General features: G+C 39.8%; 1 protein-coding gene across 1 annotated transcript in view; it reads right to left on the bottom strand.

Moving 5' to 3' along the window:
• The window catches only part of ADAMTSL3 (ADAMTS like 3), a 160,354-nt gene that overhangs the window by 30,778 nt on the left and 108,047 nt on the right, over positions 1-21,529 (bottom strand). Inside the window, exons 12-19 of the mRNA XM_089538311.1 lie at positions 19,500-19,704; positions 17,011-17,158; positions 13,622-13,706; positions 6,386-6,675; positions 4,478-4,607; positions 2,747-2,939; positions 1,796-1,975; positions 901-1,054 (exon numbers count right to left, since the gene is read on the bottom strand). Of these exons, the coding sequence (XP_089394437.1) occupies positions 901-1,054; positions 1,796-1,975; positions 2,747-2,939; positions 4,478-4,607; positions 6,386-6,675; positions 13,622-13,706; positions 17,011-17,158; positions 19,500-19,704 (1,385 nt within the window). The remainder of the gene's footprint in view (positions 1-900; positions 1,055-1,795; positions 1,976-2,746; positions 2,940-4,477; positions 4,608-6,385; positions 6,676-13,621; positions 13,707-17,010; positions 17,159-19,499; positions 19,705-21,529) is intronic.

Raw genomic sequence — 21,529 nt, 5'->3', positions numbered from 1 at the left:
GAGCACTGCGATTCTTAGGTTAGTAATCCAACCTCTGTGGTGACTAGCTGTCCCTGGAGCACCTAGAATGTTGCCCTCTGTGGGTCCCATGAAGGTCCAACTTACTACACATGCCAGTCTGTCAGGACTGGGATAGGAGAAGGTAGTTCTTGTAAGAACCAACAATGTAACAATGTAACAGCAAAAGTCCATGTCAACAACAAGGAGGGAACAAGATCTTGCTCCCTGATGGAAACCACATTTACGCCAACCTGGACTAAGTCTCATCTTCTGCCTCTAGCAGCAAAACATGTAAAAGGAACTCCAAACACATTAGCAGACTAGCTGAATCAAGGTGATGTCCATCAAACTGAGACTCTAGAGAATGGACCGTACATTGCTTCAGATTACTTGTAATGGACCTCTTTCCCTCCCCCTGTCAACCATCAGAGAAGCAGATATTTCACAAATATAAGTCTAAAGGGGCAGAAAGCCTGGATACCTTAACTACTGCATGGCCAAAAGGACATCAAACTGGAAGACATTCATATGATCCTAATCACGCCCTATTGGTCAAATCATAGAATTGGAAGCGGCAACCCCCTGAAGGATTCAGTGCAGTTCAGTGCAGGATTTCCAGCTAAAGCATCTCCAGCAAGTAACTGTCTAACCTCTTTATGAAGACATCCAAAGAAGGAGATCTCACCATCTTGCTCTGCAATTGGCTCCATTGCCAAACCACTTGTATTGTCAAGAGGTTTCTTCTTATCTTCAATCAAAATCTCCTTCCTGCATCTTCAAACCATTAGACCTGGTTCTACCCTCTGAGACAGCAGTGAACAGACCTGCCCCCTCCTCTCCATTACAGCCTTGGTGATATTTAAAGAGTGTAATCACAGGTAAGACAAGTGTATCACTTACTGTTGCAGGCATTCATGTGACAAGGCCTTACAAGTGGAGGTACTGGGTGGTTGCTACACACCGATGCATTTAAGGCAAGATGCTGGCCTTTGGCTGTCAGCTTCTGGCAAGTGGATTTCCTTCTTTGTGTCCCAGCACCACAGCTTACAGAACACTGAATAAGAGAGGAAAGAGGAGCCAAAGTGATTTGGGGATCTAGTCTGATGTGCACTACCTTTATGTACAATGAGTCAATCCCTATAACATTCTCAAAGAAACTGTTGTTGTTAACTGTCATCAAATCAACTTCAATTTATGACAACCCTAGGTTCCTAGCTTTTAAAATGCCCTGGCTCCTCCTTACACATTCCCCTTTGTCTTCAGCAGAAGCAATTTGCAATCATTTAACTCAGCAGTGAGAGAGGACAGGAGTAGGCAGAATTTTGCCCTCCCTAGTTGATGTTAGTTGCTGTCAGCTTGTCTTCAACTTGTGGCAACCCTATGAATGAGAGCCCTCCAAGTCACCTTATCATCAACAGCCCTATTCAGTCTTGCAGACTCATGGCCCTGGCTTCCTTGACTGAGTCTATCTATCTGTATGGTGGCCTTCCTCTTTACCTACTGCCTTCTACCTTACCAAGCATTATTGTTTTTCTAGTGAGCCATGTCTTTACACAACACGTCCTAAATGCAACAGTCATCTTGGCTTCTAGGGAGAGCTTGGGCTTGATTTGCTTTAGGACTCATTTATTTGTCTTTTGGGCAGCCCACAGTATCTATAGAAATTTAAAGGGATACTATTAATTAAACCCCTCAATAACCCAAAAGTGATAAATGGAAATACAGCCTCTGTAGATGAAATAATACATTGGCATAATTATACCCTTAGAATGCACTCTAATTACAAGCTACTCACCTTGGACCATTCTTCCAGAATCAGTTGTGGAGGGCAATCTGTTTTTGCACAAGGTTTGTGTGTGGACTGTTTAGGTTCATGGCAGCTCTCATCGGGAAGTTTCAGAAAGCTCCCATCCATCAATAGCTGCTGGCAAGTAACTTTGCGATTCTGGGTGCCTCCACCACAGGTTTGGGAGCACTAAAGAGGAGGAGGAGACCAGAGTCTCAATGTTATTTTTCAAAAATAATTTCAGTATTCATTATTAGTTAAAAAGCAATGGATTTCTAACACTTCTATGCATCCTTGCAATTACATTTTATTTTTATTTCAATTTATTTTACACAACAATGCATCCAAATACTCCCCGATGTTTTACAATTACCGTGGCAAGAAAATGTGTGTGCACACTTATGATAATCATTGGAATAATAGCAATGGCAGCTTCATTTCCATAGGTTTGCCAAGACAGCATTTGTAAATCAAAATCAAGCATTGTCTTAATATCTTATGCAGTCTGCATTCATTAATTCTGTGCTTTGTATAATAAAACAATGTACTAATTGGGTAAATAATAAGAGTCAGGGTAGGCATCTGGTTGCATCAGCTCAGTTGTGAGAATAGTTAGAACCAGGTGCTTAAATAGGTAGTTCTGAAGGAATGGGGATGGGAGACTGCACCTTATAAAAAGATCAGAAATAAGTTTGGCATTCACCATTTGGTTGTGTGTTTGTAGTTTGGGAAGACCAAAGAGTTCTCTGCTTGAGAATTCTAAATGCCTTTCCCTTCATTGCAAATCCCAGGATTGCATAGGTAATGCAATTATTCATGAATCAATAATCAGGAAAAGACTGAATGATGGCTGGCACCTATTCCAAAACAGTGCACTTCTCAATGGCTCCTCAATACATTTTGGAGTTATTGTTTATATAGGAAGCTCTTTTTAATTATTATTTTTTAAGCAGCCCATACCTGTCCCCATTCTTCAACGTGCCAAACTGGAGGACAATCAATCTGGTTGCAAGCTTGCAAAGCATGAGGCTTCTTGTCTTTGCAGTTTTCAGACCCAACAACAGATCCTCCGGGTTGCTGGCAGTGTACCTCTCTCGTCTGGATCCCAACACCACAAGTGGCTGTACACTGTCTCCAGGGTCCCACCTGCCACCTGTTCCAAGACAACACTAGGTATGATAAGTCAGAAAGCAGTATTTTGATAACTGAGAGAGTAGTACTCTGTACTACTAGAGATGAGTGAATCTATGAATGATTTCCCCCCTCTCCAAGTTTAGCCCACTTTCACATCAGTTTGTAAACACAGCTTGTCCCAAAGAGGCTTCCTAAATGTTTTGCTGCATTTTCTCTAACACACACACACATAACCATGCATACATATTGTATACTTTTTTCCTAGTGCCCTCCATTTTTAAAGGGCTTTTTTTCTGATAGATGCATTGTGGAGCAAACATCTCTTTAATATATGCTTATTTTTTTTATTCAGACAGACCTTTGGCAACTGACCTTTACTAAAAAAAAAAAAAAAAAGGGGGGGGGTTCAACAATCTGAAGCCACCTTGAATCCTCAATCATGGGTGAAATGAGGATAGAAATCCCATCAACCAATCAATCGATCAATCAATTGTTAGTGCTTTTTTGTGGATTTTCGGGCTATGTGGCCATGTTCTAGAATAGGTTTGTTAGTGCTTTTATTTTTAGTTGTGAACCAGACTGAATAGTGCAGATTCTAGCATACAAATATGTGCTAGATTTTCACTTTTAAGTTCAGCAAGTTTGAATTCAATATGTATGTACAAAAACCTTGCTCTGATTATCTTTCTCTACATCCCTGAACATGATATAGGATCATATTTGCACTGACATACTTTTGGCACTATTTGTCTGCAGCCAATTGGGAGTGAAATGATGCTATGTGGCATCTGATCTGGAGTCCATTGCTCTGCCAAGCAAACTGCACTGGAATTAGAGTACTGTACTGGCTTCCACTACCTCCTTACATCTCCTCTTGAAACCCTTTGCAGTGCATTACACAAATGTCCCATGCCATGAAGGGTGAGGTTCTTCTGATCTGCACTTTGCTTTTTTCAAACAATAGGTACAAGACTGAGACTTCTGGGTATTCATTTTATACTCAAAAGCTGAATTTGGCCATCCTGAAATCTGGATGGCAAAATCTGAATATTCACCAAGAGCTGATTCAGTGAACTGAGTGACCTTGTGTAAGTCACATTCTCTCAAACTCAGAGGAAGCCAATGGTAAACCCCTATGAACAAAGAAAACCTCGTGACAGATTCGCCTTTGGGTTGCCATAAATCAGAAACAACTTGAAGGCCCAAAACAACAAGAAATGATGACTCAATTGCACAACGCTTTTTGGCAAGCTATGTCTTTGCCTTAATCTGAGGCTGAGAGTGTGTGACTTGCCCAAAGTCACCAAGTTGGTTTCCATGATCAAGTAGAGATTCAGACCCTGGCCTTCCACAGTCTTATTCCAGCACTCAAACCATTACACCACACTGGATCTACCTGCAGAAATAAACTAAGAGGCAAACATTTCAACGCAGCAGAGAAAACTGTTGCTGACATTTTCTTCAAGCAGAAATGACTTGTCTTGCCACAACATGACTGCAGTTTGCTAATCTGAGACAAACAGATGGTAGACAATTTTCCATAACGCAGAGTCCTACCTTGGGGGGCAAAGCCTTGTACTGCACACACGACTCATTGCTGGCGGTCTTTTTGAGCTGTCACACAGGCTATCATTTACAGTTTGCTTTGTCTGCTCATGTAGGCACACCGCAATGGCTTCCTGAGTCCCTAGGTCATAAAAATATACATGTATGTATGTACATACGCTAAAATGGTAAGCAATAAACGTATCTTGAAACACAGAACTGGAGAAAATTTACTGTTAGAAAGCACACCCTTTCAAATATAACAAATATCCAGTCCAGCGTTCTACCCACGTTGGCTCTCTGCAACAGCTGGGTATTGAAATCTGTCCTAATTTTTATTATACATCTATATGATCTATTGGCTACAAGCAAATAAAGTCTATGAATCCTTTGCTGTTGTTGTTATTATTATTATTATTATTATTATTCCCCAGCCACTTGCATCAAGGTGGCCTACAAAGAATTTAAAGAACAGATGTAGAGAAGATCTGAAGTCCAAGGCAAATGGAGGACTAACTGTTAGGATCCACTGCTCTAGTCCATTCCCTTACCAGTATATGAATCAGAGCTCTTACCAGTCAGAGAAGCCAGTGCTGGTATAAAAAGCCCCTATATTTCTAAAATTAAGAATCATCTGCTGTATTCATTTATCCATGAGTGACACAGAGATGGTTTGCCACCAATATATCTGGCATGGGCCTGAGCTGTGCATCTTCAACCTGATAATTTAGAACGCCCTTGCACTTCACCTCTTTGGATTGGGAATTCTCCCAGTGAGTTAAGGCACAGAGTTCATTCCACGGGCTGTAAAGTTAGCCCAGACGTCCCATGCACATACAGTGTCATAAAACAAGAAATCATTACCACTGTCATAGTAAGTGAAACATACTGAAGTTCATTCTGTTATGAAGGTTTTGTTGGTAATATGTGGAGCAGTGGGAAAAAACCCCAGCCTAATGTGATACGCAAGACTGAAAATGGTCATAGTTCAGGGAATTTGTTTCCTTCCTTTTAAATGCATTTTCCCCCAAGTGGCTTCAGAGGGGCTACAAATCTGATTTCAAGACAGCTTAATATTTCTCTGATTTGCAAGATTTCAAGCACCTTCGTACTTTCACTGCATTGCCTAATAAAGAAAGAAAGAAAAACCCTACAGCCTTGTTATATCTATAGAATATATTAAAAGGTTTTAATCTGTTTTTCGTCTTCTTTTTAGTCTGTGCAATGGCTAGACAATTACAGCCACAAATACCTCTTCCCCTGATTCATCACAAATACTCTGCTGGTTGCTAAAAAGAGCATTTTTAAAAATTTTATCTGACGCTCTGGAAAAACTCAGGGTTGAAAAACATCTCCACCCATCCCACAAGGTTAGTAGCATGGGTTTTATGCTTTTCAGGTAATTTGCTAGAACAGGCAAAGGTGGGGTTGTTCCTAGATATGAGTGACAAGTGATTTTTATAATGGGATCTGAACTGCTTTCCATCTGCCCACCATCATTCAAAAGTGTATTATGTCATAACTGGACATTACCCATGATGTACAAGGGAACAACCCAAGCCACGACTTGGAAAAGAGCTTTTGGCACGAATATCTTGTAATGGAGCAACCACAGCTGATGTTATGCCATCAGTGCTACAGAAACTTCTCCAGAACAACAAAATACGTTTAATCACTCTTACTTGGAGCAAGTCAATAACAAATAGCTGGGAAATAATTGTAGGCCAGGAGCACAATACATGTCTAATGTTTATCACAATTCAAAAAGGATGTTGAGAAGAAGCTAGAGCGCATCTAATCACTTGCTACTGCCTGATGCCATCTACCAGCCAGGGTTTTTTTTAAACTGGTATTTTAAAATGGTTTACAACTTCCACAGTTGCTTGTAAAAAATGTTCACAGTAATAGCCCTTAAAATACCTCCAATACATGTAGCTGAGCATGGGGTAAATCCTATGTATTCCCAGTCATAGACAACATCACCAGTGTCTTCAGAAGGTGAAACGTCTGGGATGAATAGGACAGGATCACCGTCACAGGATTCCACGTAACAACTACGTTCAGTCACCAGTTTGGGTTCCTCACACTCTTCATCAGGCAGCTCCACCTCAGTCTGAGTAAATGCGAGATAAATACGGCACTTCACTTCACGCACCTGAATACCATGACCACAAGAAGCACTGCAAGGTGACCATGGACCAGGAATAAACCTGCAATTAAACAACACTGTATAAAAATTGGGACTGAACCAAATAATGTTTAACTTTATCCAGGTTAATAACAAAAGCAATTATCAGTTTTCCCTCTACTCATGTTAAGTGGAAAACTGCCTTGTTTATACAAGTTCTGCTTAGAGTGATGGCTGCAAAGATCTGTAGACTCTACATGCAACCATATTGGCACAGAATATAGCAGTTGCACAGAATATTTGTCTATGTAGCCTTGGCATGTAAATCCTCATGTGTGTCATTCTTTCATGCAAGGACCTACCTTTTCTCTGGCCTTACCATTAGACAAAGTGAAATGGTCATCCCTGCCACGAGGCAGCAGCAAAAGCACTGAAGAGGAGAGCTGTGTGCTACATGGCCTTTTTGGCATTTCCTTAACTGAAGTCGAAGGCTTTCATGGCTGGCATCCATAGTTTTTTGTGGGATTTTCGGGCTATGTGGCCATGTTCTAGAGGCCTCATAGCCCGAAAAACCCACAAAAAAACTATTTCCTAAACTAGTTAGGTCTTTCAGTTGCAGCGGAGCATGCTATCCGATAACCAGTGCCGAAGAATGATTTAACTGCCAGACCAGTCAACTTTTGTATGCGGACCAGAAATATTCATCTTACTCATCTCAGGCAGCGAAATGTATCTAGGCTGGCCCTACTACTACCTGATCCTTTCAGAGCTTGGAAATATCAACACTAACACATGGATATTAACTAATATGAGTAACTTAATACATTAAGGTTATCTGTTAAGGGAATGTGTAGGATTAGTTAGTTGAATTAATTAAGTGTTCTTGTCCAGTCTATTGTCCACAGAACACTCTTTCTTGACTTGGATTTCATGCTAGTGAATTTGGGGTGGAAAATAATATACAAAATAATCTGTATGTTGGACTAATATGAAGCCACATATGTATTTTCAAAAGCAAAAATGTGTTTTTATTCCTTTCTTTTATATGCATCTTTTAAAAAATGCAATATAATGCAATGTTTTCCACAGGCAACTAAGTAAACATCTCCATGTATTTCAAGGACAGCCAATCCTTCCAGCACAGTTAGATCCTTCTGAGATAGGCACAGTGATAATGCCGATCTTCGGAACCAGGAAAATTTAGTACCAACAGATTCTTTGTCACATTTCACCCCTAATAATCAAATGCTTTAACATCTGAGATGATTTGACATTCCAGTAGTTTGATCCCCTGTATGTATTGGCTGTTTTTAGCTCTTTGACTTGAACTGAATTTTACTGTGTTAACTTTTACATTTATTATCTTAGTTCCCACGTTGTCATGTTTTTACTTAGCTTTCATCCTATATCATTTTATGTACAATGTATGTATGATGCCTACAGAACGTCTCTTGTCACATATTGATGAGTGAGAAACTCACTGGGATGGCATTTTATTTCAAGACTACACAATTCACACTTCTCACTACTAAAGGGAGACCTGAACACAATCTGTGCTTGTGATTCACATACATACCCCTTATTGATTTTCTCAAGGCAAAAGGACTTTAACCTAGTTTTGCTTTAAGAGATTGGGAACTTTATGCATCCAGCATCTTTTTCTGTCCTAAGGTGAGCCAAAAGTCTGGTAAATCATCCCTTGAATGTACACTGAGTGCACACATAAATGTCAAGATTGCCATGAATTAACTGGACACATCTGGGGCACACTGGCAAAGCTATAAAGAATCCTATGGACCTGTCTTATTGAAACCTAAAAGTCTGGCACTTTTTCTGTCCCCGTGAAACTTTCAGAATTCTGATTACATTTCAAAAGAGGAGAACATTATCAACTAAACTCAGTTAACCAATTAAGATATATACAGATATAGATATAGCACAGTTATCTCACAGTGGCCAGGAAGACATCCAAAATATGCAGATAACTGTAGGTGCAGATAAATGAGAAAGCTATTTATAAGAGGACTCCATCCATCACTCCTTTCAAAGCCACTTGCATGAAGGTTTCTTTGAATAGATGGAAGTCACGCAGCTCCACCGTGTGATGAATTCCAGTCAAAGGCACTGATGGACAGACAGTTTTCTGCAGCACAGAGAAATGAAGGCATGCTGCTGTCTGGGAATCGACTGGCACAGTTTAGGCCATGGTTTGACATCACAGAATACTACAACCTTGCTGATTCAAACTAATGCTTGGACAGGTGGTCTCCAGGGAACCATAAGTACCATACACAAATTCCATAGGTATAAAAATATAGTCTTGTATTATTGCATTGTATTTCTTTATTCATAGTCAACCTTTCCTCCAAGGCTAAGAGTCAACACCACTAACATAACTGTAATTAAAATGTAATTAATACAAATGTAATTCAAAAAGACACAGGGGCAAAGAGAAAATAGTAGGGCCTTCTCACAAATGACTGATGCTGTCAACACTACCTGCATTGGCAAACTGTTTGCATGTGAAAACTAGAGATGGGCGAGCATTTCATTTCAGTTTTGAGAAGAATTTACCAGAATTCAGAAACTGTTTCATGTTCAGGATGTACAGAATATGAGATGTTTATATACAACATGAAGGGACCTTACTCAAAGTAAGATGCAACCCCCAGGGTCATCTCACCGATGCCATTGCCACTGAGAAGGGTGTCAAGCAAGCTATACTCTAGCTCCACTCCTGTTCAACTTTTCCTTCAATGAAATGGTGGATTATCTCAACAGCACAAATTTCCATCCTCAGAAGCTAGAGGGAAGGCATATCTGTGCTTTGCTTTATGCGGATGGTGCAGCAGTAATTTCAAGAACATATGGATTTGTCCATCTATGCCGAGGGCTTTGAATGCTTAATTCTTAAGCATTCTTAAGCTTAATTATTTCTTCCATGTTTTTTATTTATTCATTACAATCTTATAAGAGCACTTTATGATGTGAACTGGAATATAGATTTTATTAATTAATAATTATGTGGCAAGGAGAGTTTATAAACTGATATTTATTTAAACCCAGATTTATCTTTCCACTTTTTGTCTTTAAGCAGCATATTGCAATACCTTAACCAACACAAATATTTGACAATGCTGAAGGGAAAAAAATGGTTAAATGCTACAGCAGTACACTAGCAGTTCAGAATTCATTGTGTATATAGGGTAACGGAACACATAAGAGTCTCCAAAAATAATGTATGATGAATTCTTTTGAAGCTTTGCATTCTTTTGTTTGAAAGTCAAAACCACAGAACAAATTCATTTACAAAGAAAAGGCAGAATTCTAAGCATTTTTCCCCTCAACGCAGCAGGCCTATGTTGTAATTGAGGTTTTCCTGCTGCATATTTAGTGTCTGGAATTTTATAGCATCACCAGTGCAAAGTTTTATTTTTGAAAAATTTAAATGTGGATCTAAAATCCAGGTTGCCATTGACGAAATCATATGATTTTGCAGTTGGCATCCACCACAGAATTCAGGCATCCCTTTCAAGATAGTAAAGCACAGTCTGTGTAAACTAAAAACAAGGAGCAAAGTGCAGACTTAATTAGTTATTTTTACTTAATTCCTTTTCCCAATAACAAGAGTATAACTATGTTATATCATGAATGCTGAATCAGTCAAGAAAACAAATGCACAATAATGTTTGCAAATTTGTTGTTAACTGCCTTCAATTTGACTTTGACTCATGATGACTCTGTGGATGAAACATCTCCAAGACCTCTGTCCTCACCTGCTCTGTTCACATCCTGCACATCAGGCCTATGGCCTCCCTGATCCAGTCCAACCTTCGTGAGGAGGTCTCCATTGCCACGGTGAAACCCTCTTTACCCTGCAGCAGAAGGAGGGCCCAATCAGGTATCACCCCTCTTTTGGAGTGTCACTTGATGTGGGCCACATCCCCTGCACCTTCCCTGGTGATGCCACTGTTCATGGGTAAGAAACCCATACTCAGACCCAGGTGATGGAGGAACACACAGAGGCTTTTGCCTACATGCTATCCCATTTCCCTTGTTCCAACATTCCCAGCACACTGGCTGGGCTTTATTAGATAGACTAATAAAAGTTATGGACCTTTCCCCTATCCAAATATGGTTTGTGTTTATTTATGTGTTGAAACGCCACCCTTCTCCATCTTGCCACTAAGCAACACATGCTGAGACAGACAACTATGATACTCCTAGATGATTTTGACCATCCATATGGGATGCATAGAAAAAGTGTAATACATGGTTTTCATACTATACAGTTATAGCACCATGATTCCAGTTGAGCTGCCATGGCTGCATCCTATGAAATCCTTACATTTGTAGTGTGATGAGGCACCAGAATTCTCTGGCATAAAATTGTAGATGGAACTGCAAATCCCAGAATTACATAGGATGAACCCATGACACTTAAAATGTTTTCAAAGGGCTGTGACTGCACTGTCTAAAAGAGACCTTCGAATCTGAGTATGACCAATGACATGAATGCAACCCAGCCCCTTCTTGCTATCAGGCTGCTACACTTGGCCTGTTTCTCCAAGTGATTATTAAGAAGAAAAGGCAACAGAGGTCTCAATTTCTTTAAGCCTATTAAAGGAAAAAAGGATGTGGAATCTTTTTTATGGGAGGCTTACTAAAAATCCCCCTGTAAATAAAGAAGGCTCCAGGGAGAAACATTTACAATAATGATGGGTATCAACTATCATCACATTCCACCAGTAAAAACCAAAAAGGTTAGGCCTCTGTTTTTCTTGGCTTAGCTCTGCAAACAATCTCTTTAAAGAAACAAACACACATTATTTTTCCTAATTAAATCAATTATAAAAAGACTTCTGAATTGCTATTACATAAAATTTGCCTCGTGGATTTTACAAGGTCAGAAAGCCTTTATCTTCAATATATTGTCTTGGCACACCTTTTTCTTTTTTTGTAGGCTTCCGAAACACAGCTGTGTTTATCCTTCCTTTATTCATTATGAATTAAAACAAATTCTGAAGGCACAACAGACATTTGAAATAGAACAACAGAGAAAGAAAAGTCAGAGAGCCGGATTGTCACGCTGTGGATTTTGGTAACATTTAAAACCTAGCGTCACTTTTAAAAGACTGATTGCAATTCACTCCAGGGAAGTGCAAAACTCCAACATAAAATGGAACCAGAGTTCTAATTGGAAGAATGAGCTGCATGTTAAATCCAAAAAAGCAACATTTTAAAGAATTACTATTTGATGCAAACTCTCACAAAGACTCATGATAAAGGTGTAATTCTAGGGGCATTTGGAGGAAAGGAAAGGCAATGGTGGCCATCAGAGCTTGTGAAAGTTACCTCTTTGGACCCCAACTCCCAGAACCGCCAGCCAGCATGCTGTCTTAGGAATTCTGGAAGTTGTAGTCCAAAAATAGTAGCTTTCCCAACTTCTAGGGGCCATCTGCTGCTAAGAACAGCTTTGTCACTCACTTCCCTGACAACAGCAAGATAGAGAGGGAGGAAAAAAACTTTTACAGAGGATAAAAACTACTAACAAGAAGCCCCATGGAACTTTTCAAAACACCTTGCTCCAGCCTCCATGACTGCAATATCACCACTTTCACCAAGAAAAGATGGGGTGACAAATTCATGGGTGGACATCATTTGAGATCCAAAAGGGCCAGTCCCTTTCTGACATGGATGAGCCATTCCTTTTCTCAAATGAGTCCAAGTGTGATGGTATGGAACGGGCAAATTCCAACTCAGCAACTTCACCCTGGTTTGCTTTTTAACAGCAAGGCAACATAAATGTGCAAGATCAATAACACCTGCTTAGAAGGCAGTTTCAGGTTCGAGCAAGATGCTGATCTCCAACTGTTTATACACACTTGCCAAGATCAACAGGACAGAGGAAGAAAAATACACAAGACATCTAGCCACATCCTACACTTCTGGGTTACAAGTGTTCGAAATGTGTAGAAAGAACACTGACCTCACTAAATATTTAGAGAACGAATACTGACCTCATTTGAGATTTCTGGCAGTTCTACCTGATTTTGGCTTAAGCTTTCAACAATATTCAGTACAAATGCAGCATATTATATGGGTGTGTCTAAAAATATGTGGTCAGCTGTCCCAAGTCAGTATTTCTTGAGAACAAAAATCCCCAAATGTACATGCAGAACTCTTTTAGCCTGAAAATGTTTCTGCCCCCACCCTGAAAATCCTTCCCTCTGCCACAACCTATCTTCCAATAAATGCCATGGAGAATTTGATCACAACTCTAAGAGAGTCTCAAGCCATTCAGGGCTTTAAGGATAATCACCAGCATTTTGAATTGTAAGGGAATTAAATTGGTAACTGGTGCAGCTGTTGTGATATGGCTCTATCTAGGCTCTCACTATTTATTTATTAGGCTTGTGTCAGCTTGGCTAGTTCCAACCTTTCAAGGAACAGGCATAGCTCATGCACAAGCAAATGCTTCCCTTGTGTCACACGTTCTCCCAAAGGATGTTAGACCAAAGCATGATCCCTGAAGCCTTCAGTCAATTCTAAGAGCAATGTCCTCATTCTACCAAGGGAACAAGAGAGAAAATCTGGGTCACTGGAGGTTTCCCTATGACTGCAGATGTCAGTGCTGTCACACTTTGTGTTCACGCATCACCCACACCCCTTGAAAAAACAAAAAACAACAACACACCAGTCGTCAATTACAAAAATCATTCCACAACTCAGCTCACCCAGCAACATACCTTATGTAGGACGAGCATTTTTATAGCTAAAATGCATTTGTATTGCATTTCTGAAAAGCATAACTCAAACACACTTTGGCTCTGACTGCATTTGCGTCACTCAAGAACTGCTTGGAAGAACCTGAGAACTGAGCTGCAAGGACAGACCCAGCCTAAGAAAATTCAAATGCCAGATGACTTGGCCAGGGACTAAAATCTTTACTAACAGTCAGGAGAATGCATCAGCAGCCTGTGATCTCTATGGGGGAATTGGGGGGAGAAGAGAAATGGCACACTTACATTGGCTCTTCAGACACAGTCCTGACCTCCTCTGCTTCATGGGCTTGCTTGAACCAAGGCAACTTTGCTTCAACAGGGTTTTTCTCTGGAAAAAGGAAACACACATGCATAAGAGAAGACTACTTTACCCTCCAACTGTTCCATTTTAGCAGAGACAGTCCCTATTAAGACACTGTCATCCCATTTTTTTCAGCTGCTTTTAAAATGTACCAGTTCTTCTCCCCTCCTTCTGCTTCTACCTTTGTCCCCAGCTTACCTCAACTGATGTAAACTGCATTCAAAGTGCAAAAGTAGTTTGCACTCCATTAGCAAGAGGAGAGGACCTAGGACTTAATCACACAGAGAAAATCGGAGGCTTAAACAGCCAATTATCCCATGCAAAACGCAACATTGCATTTAAAATTTTCAGACACATCGCTATTAAAGATGCAATAAAGAGGCTATAAGAGGCAATAAACAGCAACAAATCATATTTGGGATTTTCGCATGAATGATTTGCTGCTGTTTACTGCCTCTTTATAACCTCTTTATTGCATCTTTAATAGCGATGTGTCTGAAAATTTTAAATGCAATGTCACGTTTTGCATGAGATAATTGGCTGCTTAAACCCCAATTTTGTCCTATTTCCCCTGTATGATTAAAGTCCCTAGACATACGAAAACTGCTTAAGTCCCTCCAAGTTTGTCTGTTCTTCCTCCTTAACAACCTTTAGCTATTTGACCACATTCCATAGATCTTTGGCACACATGTCCCACTTTTCACGTGTGAAATATTGGGCATTATTTACATATCCTATTTGTTATGAATTGAAGGAAACCAGGAATCTCGTTCTACTGAAGTATCCCAGGCAATGTGCTGATGCATCAGAGTCCTTTTCAGTCACAGAATGGAGAAAAGGATATACAACAAAAGACTCATATATGGATAGGCAATCTTAATCTTTTGCAGGCCTGGTATATACACTACAAACTATTATCTATTGGTCTTTTATTATTGTAAATTACTCTGCAATAAATTTTGATGAAAGGCAGTAGGAAAAAGAGTTTAAATAAACACATGTGCATGCATAAATATGAAGAAACATCTGCCCTTTGCACAATCAAACCTGGAGTACCTTTGGCTAGTTATATTTTATGCTGCAGCTCAAAACCACAAATACGGTTTAGGGACAATAAGAACCCAAGCTTAGAGTAGACTTATTGTGAATCAGTGGTTTTTTTATATAGATTTGACTTTTTTCCTGACACCTTTTGTACAGCGCACCATCAATTAAGAAATTAATATTTTTAATGTCAATATGTGAATTGCATTCTTTCTTTTTTAAAAAAAATATTAAAATAAAACAATGTTATAGTCCCACACACATAGAGGTGTCCCACTGGGAAAGACAACTGTAGGCAACTCTCATCAGGCCCCCAACATGACATTTCCCATGAATTTTAAAGGTCGTAAATTCAGATATCCTAAAAAGCTGATTAACTAGACTATGGCGGGGTACAAACCGCCACTTTGCGGCGGTCTGCCGCCGCCGCCGGTAGGTCCGTGGGGGAGCCGGAGCCTTCAGACGGCGCGGCTCCCGCGCGGACCGAAGAAGAAGCTCCAAAATGGAGCTTCTTTTTCAGTCGCGTTTGTGACGTAGCGAGGCGCCAGGGGCGCACTCGCTACGTCATAAAGGCTGCGACACGTACGGACGCTCAGCGTCCGATACGTAAAGATGGCGGCGCCCATGTGGAAGGGGCGCCGCCATCTTGTACGTATAGGATACGTACTAGGGTTAGGGGGGTGCGGAAGCACCGCCCCTTCCTAACCCTAGTACGTATCCTATACGTACTATATGGCGGTATGTATCCCGCCTATATGACTCTAGAGTCCAAAACAGACTGCAGAAATAATCCAGTTTGAGACCGCTTTAACTGCCCTGACTCAGTGCTAGGGCATCCTGAGAACTGTAGTTTATTGTGGAACCAGAGCTCTCTGGAGCTTATCACACGGGAGGAATTTAAAAGAAAGTGGGGCCAGAACACATTCATGTGAATTTGCTAGTTCAGCGAATTTACATGAATTTCAGTTGCGATCGAACTGACTTCCTATTGCCCGAAAATTGCTTGCCATTGCCCAAAATTGTGTGTGATCACCTCTCATGCAATAACATGAAACCCCATGATTGCATTCGGACTGATTTCCCATTGCCTGAAATTGCGTGTGGTAGTCTATCACGCAATAACGTTAAACCCCATGATTGCGTTCGGATTGCCATTGGATTATACTTCCAATTTCCCTTGTCTGATAAACTCCTCTGATACAGAAGGCTAGATGTCTCACAAAACTACAGTATCCAGAATTCCCTAGCATTGAGCTAGGGCAGTTAAAGCAGTCTCAAACTGGATTATTTCTGCAGTGTGTTTTGGACCTAACAAACTAGCTACAGAAATGTATATCAATGTCAGTAAGGCAAGCCTTCAATGACTATGCAAAAAAGACTGCAATTAATTCTCCCTGATTACTTAAACTATATAATTTTAGACCCTACTTAGCGCTTATGACTGCAACATCTTTGTTTTGCCAGACCTGATGTTTGTCCCAGCAAATATCATGTTCCAGCAGTATGAAGCTGCTAGATATAATCTTCTCATTTAAGTAATATTTTCTACATTGTCATTTATTTGTAAAATTAGATATGAGTGGCCTGTTGGTTTACAAACTTTAAAGCAGTTTACATCCAAAGCAGATAACATCTGCACTACAAAAATAGGAAAAAATACATGTTGCATTCTTTGAAATCTTGAAAGCTAGTGGTTATCATACATGAGGTTTCAGTATATCGAAAACAGAACTCCTTTTGCATGGGCTAACATGCTATGGGTTATATGAAGATTTCTCTGCTCAGATACTTTTGTTCTATAGCTCTGATTTCTGGTCAATAACAACCACATTCAAATCTTGCACAGAGTAAATCTCAAACTACAAAGATTCCCATTAGTCCAGGATTCATCTTGCCAGGGTTCCCCAATATATGAAAGTATGATTCATCCCCACTTCAGACTAGCAAGCTGCAAGCTTACCTTTATGCTTCAGCAACTTGCAGCAAACTGTGTTCAATTCATTGACCTCTGTCTAAATTCTAATTTCCTTTCAGGGTTTTGGCTGATTTATCCTTCACAAAGAAGGATGATAAAAGGATGGATAGAAAATAATTACTCCCCCAAACATGAACCCTAGAACATATGCAAGTCTCCATTTCTCATTGGTTGGATTTGTCAATTTGTCCAAAATTTCATTTTCACCAACAGAAGGAGTTCTTCTATCAGCAAAAGAAGTCCTTCCAATAAATGATGGCTCCCAATGGACACAACCCTATTACCTCTAACCAGGAGACACTCTCAAGTTACCTTTGGGCTTGTAACAAGGGACTGGCACAATGCACTCTTCTTTGATGTGTAGCTTAAGCTGGGAGTTGCAGCCACCAGTGTGCTGCCCACGATGATCAATGCACAATACCACTCGGTAACGTAACCCTCGGCCACACGTCACTGTACACTACAGGAAACGATTCAGTGAAACAAAAAATTAAAAGAGTTGTCAACCATTAAGTGAATTTTTGATTGATTGATTTGTCTTTGGCTATTTAATCATTTATTAATGAACTGAACAGAGTGAAATGCTGTAAAGGAAGGATGGGCAAAGTAAGGCCTGTGGCCATATGCAGCCCCCAAACTGTTTAAAAATAATTTTAGAATGAATATTAAATCTGGGCATTTTTACTTATTTAAAATCAAGACACTTCATTACAATCATTCAATCTGAGTGAGTTTAGGAATTTTTCCCCATACAGTCACTCAATTTTACAATTTGCAAATTTCACTTAGTCCAACCTTCATCCAGGGCAGGAATCTACAGCTAACATATCCCTGAAAGATGCCCATCCAGCCTCTGTTTAAAAACCCCCAATGAAGGAGAGTCTGCCATCTCCTAAGGTCGTCTACTCTATTACTGAAAAGCAATTACTGTCAAAAAGGTGTTCCCGAAATTTTGTATACATATATTGTAACCTGAATTTATTACTTCAGGTACTACTCCCAAAGCGATAGAAAACAAATTTATTCCACCTTTCACATGACAACGTTTTAGCTACTTTAAAATAGATAAAATAACATTTTAGCCATTTTAAGATAACAATTAGATTGCTCCATAATCTTTTAGTCTCTGGGCTAAAAATACCCACTCCCATAATAATTTCTAATTGGTTTCCAGACTCTTTACCACTTTGATCACCCTCCACTGGACACATTCCAGTTTGTTGACATCCTCCCAAAACTGTGGTGCCCAAAACAGGGCACAGTACTGGCAGGTGAGATCTGACCAAAACAAAATACAGCGATACTATTACTTCCATTGATTCAAATACTAAAGTTCTGTTATGTAGCCAAGAACTGTGCACTGATTTTTTATTTTTTTTTGCTGGGCACCACACTGTTGACTCTTGTTTAGTTTGCAGCCTTTGAAAACTCCTAGATCCTTTCCACACATTCTGCTGTCAAATGATATTTTACCTGTTCCACATTTGTACATCTTTTTGGTGGGGAGGATGAGTAGCTGTTCTTTTGCTCTCCAAATGCAGCATCTTACATTTATCCTTGTCTAAATTCATTTTTAAAATTCTGCCTAATTCTCTAATCTCTTAAGGTCACCTTGATTCCTGATTTTGTTTTCTGAGTTATCAGCTGTCTTTCCCAGCTTGGTGTTATCTATAAATTTGATGAATGTGAATTTTATTCCTTCATCCAAGTCATTTATAATAATGTTGAATCACACTGGACCTTCGACAGAACCTGGTAACACCCCACTAGTCATTTGTCTCCAGGATGACAAGGAATCATTAGGGAGCTTTCTTTAAATTCATTTACAGAAATCAAGACACACTACATGCAAACCATTTCCCTGATCTAGCAAGCATGCAGAGCTATTTATCAATAAATATACCATTAATCCATTACGATTTGCTTTTGAAAAACCCATGGTGGCCCTCAGTAGTCACAACATTTCTTTTCCAAGTGCCCAGAGACCAACTGCTTAATAATCTGTTCTAGAACCTTTCTTGGCATTGATGTCAAGATGACTAGGTAGTTAGTTACTCGGTATTATTTTTTTACCCATTTTGAAAATTGGGTGAATCTTTACTCTCCTCCAGTATGCGGAGAACTCACCTGTTCTGCAAGAAGCTGCAGCAGGCCAAGCAAACAAACTGTTGCAATCAACCCCTCTACTTGCTATACCTACTTCATAAACTAGGTTGGGTCCTTTGGTGGCTAAAGAACAAATAGCAAGACCGAACAATCCCTCTTTAAAAGCATGGACAGGGGCAGAGTTCCAGATCTGAAAATAATAAGAATTTGCTGCCACTGTCACTATACTTTTACAATCTCATAGTTGGAAGAGGATGTTGAACTGGAGGACATTTGAGCCCTAATACTTGAACATATTATTTCTTGCTTCCTACTTCTAATCATTCGTGATCAGGCCCTTCAGATCCTTTCCTGCCACCGCTTCAATATATTTAGAAGTAGGCAGTCCTTCATACATGCCATTCATATTGGATGGAATTCCAGTAAATAAGCAGCAACTCCTTCATGTTGAGAAATTGTACTGTTTATTCCATTCTTTTACATGTTTGTTCAGTACTGGGCTGCCAATGATATTTTTAAGCATTCTCCAGGCAGAACATTTATTGTGTACCAAGAACATTATAAATTGTCTACAATCAAGTACACTTCCAGATAAGCAGCTCTATGTTACTTGCCCTTTCAGTGGTGTTTTATGACGACAAATACAACAATTATTTTGAAAAACAGAAACTTGAATTCTTTCCCAGCCAGCTTACCTGTGACCATTCCAAAGCTACCCATTTAGGGCAATCGTACAGATTGCAAGCTTGCATGATTTTTGGTTTAGGGGCATACATGCATTTCCACTCCTCTACTTGCAAGATCTCTCCATGCATGGTCTCCTCTAGACACACAAAACTCCTCCGCTGAATACCACCTCCGCATGAAACTGAACATGAAGTCCATGGATTGTGTTCCCAGCTGAGTAGAAGAGGAAAACATTCAAAAGTAATAAGAAAAAGAGTTCATTTTCAGTTTTTATAATGCAAACTCTGATTAAAACAACAGACCATTATCAGATACTGTCGAAGCCAATGTGGTGAAGTGGAATAGGACTCCCCAAGACGAGGGCTTGAATTTCTGCTCAGCCATGGAAACCCACAGGGTGACAATGGGCAAGTCACACTCTCTCAACCTTAGAGACTGACCATCTGTTTTTCCTGACCATTTGCTAACATAAAAAAGCTGTAGTCTAAAACAACTTTAAATATTACAATTGGTAACAACTCAGAAAAATATATATAGACTGATTACATCTACCAGACATATTGAAATCAGCATGATTATCTCATTTAAAACCCTTCATCAAGAGCAACAGAGATATTGTAAAGAAATCGAGCACAGAGCAGATGGGGCAAAAACGTATCAATGTAAAGGTAAATTTAAACAACTGTTCGCAAAGATGAAGGAGGCAAGGCTAGAATGCTCCCTGCCTAAAATAACTCACATAATTATCCAATGAGATTGAATTAAGCTCATTATGCACAATCCAAATGTGAACCTTACTGCATGTGAAGTGTTGACATTTAAACCAAACGTACATGATCAAAACCAGGCAACACAGTGAATATAGCTAATGGTTTCACTATCAAGCCTGACACATGTGCTCATCTGATGTTGTTCTTTCATTGGCTTAACCAAGAGGAATTATCAGTGTAATATATAGCACAGTAAAAGGTGACTAGTTGTAGCAAGTGCTACTATTATCTAGTCTACTCACCAAATGCATTTCCCAAAGGCTTGGAAAAGTTACTATTCTGGACTGTAACTCTCTGAATCCCATGGTTCAAAAAGTGAAAACTTCCAGTTCTGATATTTTTTGCATAGTACAACTAAGTAAGGGACATGGTGGCTCAGTGTTACGATGCTGAATGACAATCACAAAGTCGGTAGGTTGGCAGTTTGAGACCTAAGCGCCACATGATGGAGTAAGCTCCCTTCACTAGTCCCAGCTTCTGCCAACCTAGCAGTTCGAAAGCATATAAATAGATAAATAGGTACCATTTTGGTGGGAAGGAAATAGCGTTCTGTGCAGTCATGCTGGCCATATAACCCAGAGAGTCTCCTTTGACAATGCTGGCTCCTTCGGCTAAGCAACAGAGATGAGCACCGGCCCCTACAGTCGGATATGACTTGAGACAATCATGTCAAAGGGGAAAACCTTTACCTTTTCCTTTTCAAATATTATTTTCATCCCTAATTGGCAGAATGTCTCTTCCCCTTTCAGAAAGGCCAGGAAGATGTGATGCTGTTGAATTTCAGTGGAACATTGGTCAGGCAACTGTACTGCTGTTAATTTCAATAGTGGTGGCAAGTGGAAGCAATGAAAGCTGCTATTTAGACACTATTTGGGCAGCCTACTTTCATCAGTCTTTAACCTTTATCTTTAGTCTTCCACCACCCTGCTCCACCTGCAATCTAGGGATAATAATAGTGTCCTATTTGACAAGGTGCTGTTTATTAATTTAGAAAACTTATATTCAAGTTGTAACGGCTGTTTACAACCTTTGGTAGTGGTGGTTGGCATTGTACAGACTCAGATGATACTCATGAAGCACTTTGAAGACTTCAAAGCACCATCAGGATGTAATGAACATTTAACTGTCGAATGACATTAGTGGTGTGTGGATTTGCGAATGCTGTAATACAAGGCATTGCATGGAATGCTAGTTGTGGAAGCGTTTATAGCATACATTTGTACAGCTGTTTTTCTTTCTTTCATCAGTGTAAAAATATGCTCCACATC

This window comes from Sceloporus occidentalis, unplaced genomic scaffold (assembly GCF_023333645.1).
Source record: "Sceloporus occidentalis isolate IW3139 unplaced genomic scaffold, rSceOcc1.0.p SCAF_9, whole genome shotgun sequence".
Classification (NCBI taxonomy): Eukaryota; Metazoa; Chordata; class Lepidosauria; order Squamata; family Phrynosomatidae; genus Sceloporus; species Sceloporus occidentalis.
This window is presented reverse-complemented; position numbering and strand designations above follow the sequence as displayed.